At 40.9% G+C, this 5,000-nt stretch overlaps 1 protein-coding gene across 2 annotated transcripts; it reads right to left on the reverse strand.

The window, feature by feature from the left end:
- Positions 1-978: 978 nt before the first annotated feature.
- On the reverse strand, positions 979-3,807 carry LOC122255829 (uncharacterized; the record flags this gene model as incomplete). 2 transcript variants are annotated; one of them, XM_086546846.1, is given in 5 exon segments in its annotated part: positions 979-1,053; positions 1,918-1,992; positions 2,497-2,534; positions 2,953-3,055; positions 3,676-3,807. In XM_086546846.1, coding segments are annotated over 4 exon segments (261 nt in total), but the record flags the coding sequence as incomplete, so codon positions are not given.
- Positions 3,808-5,000: the final 1,193 nt, after the last annotated feature.

The raw sequence follows: 5,000 nt of genomic DNA on the forward strand, positions 1-5,000 counted from the left end.
GAAATCAGGAACTGACACAGCGCTAGCTCTTGGAGGCGTTGAGGCCGGAAAGGGAGGGTGCTGGAACGGATCAGAAAAGAGGTTACATTGGTTCCAACACAATATTTGACAAATTTTGACTGCATTCTTTATAGCCCATTTGAGTCTTATCCTTTATAATGAGATCATTTATTTTTGGCATATGAAAATTGATGTTTGAAGAGTGAAAAAAATCCACTCCCCTCTCTTATCTTTTCTCTCTCTCTCTCTCCCTACTCCCCTTCCACCCCTCTCTCTCTCTTTTTCTCTCTCCTTTCTCTCTCTCTATCTCTGTCTCCCTCCCCCCTCCACCCCTCTCTCTCTTTCTCCCCTTTCTCTCTACTCTCTCTCTCTCTCTCTCCCTTCCCCCCCCCTCTCTCTCTCTTTCTCTTTCCTTTCTCTCTCTCTCTCTCCCCCTACCCCCCTTCCCCCCCTCTCTCTGTCTCTCTCTCTTTTTCTCTCTCCTTTCTCTCTCTTTCTCTCTCTCTCCCTCCCCCCTCCACCCCTCTCCCTCTTTCTCCCCTTATTCTCTCTCTCTCTCTTTCTCTCTACTCTCTCTCTCTCTCTCTCCCTCCCCCCCCCCTCTCTCTCTGTTTCTCTCTCTCTCTCACTCCCTCCCCCCTCTCTCTCTGTCTCTCTCTCTTTTTCTCCTTTCTCTCTCTCTCCCTCCCCCCATCTCTCTCTCTTTCTCTCTTTATCGTCTCTCTCTCTCTCTCTCTCTCTCTCTTTATCGTCTCTCTCTCTCTCTCTCTCTTTATCGTCTCTCTCTCTCTCTCTTTTTCTCTCTATCTATCTTTCTCTCTCCCTCTCTCTCTCTCTCTCTTTATCGTCTCTCTCTCTCTCTCTTTCTCTCTCTATCTATCTTTCTCTCTCCCTCTCTCTCTCTCTCTCTCTTTCTCTCTCTCTTTATCTCTCTCTCTCTCTCTGTCTCTCTGGCAAGGGGAATAGATAATAACTTACCTCAAGTGAGATAACCTTGAAATCAGGAACTGACACAGCGCAGCTCTTGGAGGCGTTGAGGCCGGAAGGAGGGTGCTGGAAGGATCAGAAGAGTTACATTGGTTCCAACACAATATTTGACAATTTACTGCATTCTTATAGCATTTAGTCTTATCCTTTATAATGAGATCATTTAGGCATATGAAAATTGATGAAAAACTCCCCTCTCTCTCTCTTTCTCTCTCTCTCTCTCCCTACCCCCCTTCCACCCCTCTCTCTCTCTTTTTCTCTCTCCTTTCTCTCTCTCTCTCTCTCTCTCTATCTCTGTCTCCCTCCCCCTCCACCCCTCTCTCTCTTTCTCCCCTTTCTCTCTACTCTCTCTCTCTCTCTCTCCCTTCCCCCCCCTCTCTCTCTCTTTCTCTTTCCTTTCTCTCTCTCTCTCTCCCCCTACCCCCCTTCCCCCCCTCTCTCTGTCTCTCTCTCTCTCTCTCTCTCTCTCTCTCTCCCCCCCCCCTCCCCCCCTCTCCCTCTTTCTCCCCTTCTTCTCTCTCTCTCTCTTTCTCTCTCCTCTCTCTCTCTCTCTCCCTCCCCCCCCCTCTCTCTCTGTTTCTCTCTCTCTCTCACTCCCTCCCCCCTCTCTCTCTGTCTCTCTCTCTTTTTCTCCTTTCTCTCTCTCTCTCTTTCTCTCTCCTTTCTCTCTCTCCCTCCCCCCCCCCTCTCTCTCTCTCTTTCCCTCCGCCCCTCCCCCTTCTCTCTCTCTCTCTCTCTCTCTCTCTTTTTCTCTCCCCCTCTCTCCCTCTCTCTCTCTCTTTATCGTCTCTCTCTCTCTCTCTCTTTCTCTCTCTATCTATCTTTCTCTCTCTCTCTCTCTCTCTCTCTCTCTCTCTCTCTCTTTATCTCTCTCTCTCTTTTCTCTCTCTCTCTCTGTCTCTCTGGCAAGGGGAATAGATAATAACTTACCTCAAGTGAGATAACCTTGAAATCAGGAACTGACACAGCGCAGCTCTTGGAGGCGTTGAGGCCGGAAGGAGGGTGCTGGAAGGATCAGAAGAGTTACATTGGTTCCAACACAATATTTGACAATTTACTGCATTCTTATAGTATTTGTTAAATAGTTGAAAAAAACATTACATCTTATGAATTTTCTTATTTTTTGAGACAAAGCTTATGGAGGTTGCAGACATGATGCAAGAAAGAAGGAAAGAAGGAACAACAGCAAACTGTTTGCATATATGACCATATGTAGAATTCCCTTAACTTCTCTTATATAATGCAAAATGCGCTAGCAAATGCACAAGGAAGATATGTACATTAAACATTAACCTAGATGAAACCAACTAAAAACAATTACCTCTTACAATTGTTTGTCCTCTTTTATTATTTTGCATTACATTATTGAGAAGTCTGAGGTCAGCCAAACAGGGGGAGAGGAACCCCTGTAAAATGTACGAAAAAAAATCCTTCACTTTCTCTAATCATAATTTTTGACCCCCAGCTAAATCATACATGATATTTAAAAAGACCCTACTTGATGATTACCTTCACTAAGTCTGCTTCCGCGGACGACTTCGGTGGACCTACTGGAAGAAAGTGAAATTAGTATTAAATGAAAATCTATATGGCAAAAGTGGAAAAAATAGGAAATATAGCATAATAATGAAATGAAAAGCATAGATGGAAATGAATATATTGATAAGCAACATCAATTTATCAACAATAATGATAAAACCCTAAACTGTTCCAAATGACGCCTTTCTCTCTGTTCAAAGCTCTGTGTTTGTAATTATCACTGCCTAGTTTACTGCACAGGGTGCACTCCATATCACCTATGTCGTCAGGTAAAATTTTATCACAGACCCAACGAGGTTGAAAGCTTGAGCCTTGGTAATAGATCAATACGCCAACAGACTGAATGGTTTTGTCGGACATCACAAAACCTCGAAATGATTCTCGTTACATTGGGCACGAATGGTGCTTATCCCTGTTTTCCCTTACCAGACAATGGGGTTCCACTTTCACATGTTCCTTCTGACAAACGGACAGTATTATCCATCTTTCTCAAGATCATCCAACACCGAGGCGTTCAATTTCAGCTATTCTGTAGATTAAGAAAATCTGATTATATTAAATCATTCTGTTCAAGAGAGAGAGAGAGAGAGACTAATTTGATTTTGAAAAATATATACCATATACAATGTATACAAATAGATAGGCCTACACCTAAATAGTTTTAACAAGTCATAGTAAATTCTGATGAGACATACATTAATGGAGAGAGAGAGAGAGAGAGAGAGAGAGAGAGAGAGAGAGAGAGAGAGAGAGAGAGAGAGAGAGAGAGAGAGAGAGAGAGAGAGAGAGAGAGAGAGAGAGAGAGAGAGAGAGAGAGAGAGAGTGTGTGAGTTAAATTTTGCATCACAACTGTTACACGATTCCCTTTGTTCACATATTATTCTCCACCCCTCTCTTTATCTTTCTTTCTTTTTCTCTCTCTCTTGTACACAAAGAATAAGGAATCCGCATCGGCGAGAGCACTCTCGATTAATTGAAACATTTGACAAGCAAATCTCGAGGGAAAGGAAACGGTCGCCACTTTAACTGTCAGCTCTATATCAAACCAAAACCAACACATTTAAATGTATATATTTCTTTTTATACTCTCTATATAATCTACAGATTCACCAATACATTATAAACAAAGCTATCATTGTATCTACTTACCTATAATGTTAGAACAGAAGTGTAATACGATCGTATAACGATTTATCTTACATGCAGCCTAAACTTCTTTGTAGTGTGACGTATCTGCTGATGGTCACGTGACTTTGATGTCGATTTTTTGTTGTTTTTTTCGTTTGAGAAATGTGATTTGAATTATTTAAAATTAATATGAATTTCTAGATTTTATGCCCTGTGGGAATAGAAACGAACTAGATTTGTAAAAATAAAATTAAGGTTAGAAGAGAAGGAAGAGTATGATCAAACTAATAGTTCTATAAGACGTTTTTATATATTTTTTAGTACCGTTCACCCTAGCGTGTGTTCCTTAAAGAGGGGGGGGGGAGAGATAGGGAGACAGTGAGAGAGCGATAGAGAAGCATGGAGAGAGAAAAGGTGAGCAATAGGGAGAGAGATATGGTGATTTTTTTTTTTTTTTTTTTTTTTACTTTGACATGTTTATTGAGACTGTAGTGGGTAATTAATAAACTCCGTAGAGTTTATTATTGGAGATGTTAAATTTGGTAGCGTGTTACCCAACTACGCGTAATTATTCAATGTGTGGGTCTGGCGCATTTTAGATAAGATGACTCTCGGGTGTAAAAGAAAGAATACAAGTTCATCCCGTAGCCACCGTTTAAAACAAACTGGCTGGTTGACTTAAAAGGCAATATAAAAAATAGAAGCATCCATATTATACATTTATTAACACGGTCATTCGGAAACAAAACCAATATACAAGAATAACACACCATACACTTACTTGTTAAAAAGAGGGTAAAACCACACAGCACGAGAAACTGTCAGCCAGGTAAAATCCAAAAGAGAAGTCGTCTGCCACTACACAAGTCCAAGAACCCTCTCTCTGTTAACTGCCCTGGCCTGACCTTTTATGTGGCAGTTTCCCGCGCTTACGGTAAGGTTTTACCCATAATCCAACATAATGTAATTAAAAATGAAAAAGGTGTGTCTTAAAATTAAACTTAAAATACATAAAATAAAACTAAAAATAAAACATATACAAAAATGGGCACATAAAAGGGATCCGTGTGGAGAAACGAGAGAAAACAGGAAGAGGTACACAGATGAAAAATGAAGGTAAGGTGTTATAGTCGAAGGAAAAGAGACAAAATCAAGGGAAGGTAAGTAACGAATAAAAGGTAAACAGTGTATAAGTACTTGTTGTATAGAGTAGTAGAAATGTAAATGTAGACGAAGAACACGGAACAAATCAGAAAGGTAAGTCAAAGGAACATAAAAACACACTTTATTCTTATTAAAATAAACACACACACACGCAGAACAGCGAAGCCAAATCATCTTGCAGG

The sequence above is a fragment of the Penaeus japonicus genome, unplaced genomic scaffold (assembly GCF_977035675.1).
Source record: "Penaeus japonicus unplaced genomic scaffold, GWHDUDI00000001_assembly GWHDUDI00000018, whole genome shotgun sequence".
Classification (NCBI taxonomy): Eukaryota; Metazoa; Arthropoda; class Malacostraca; order Decapoda; family Penaeidae; genus Penaeus; species Penaeus japonicus.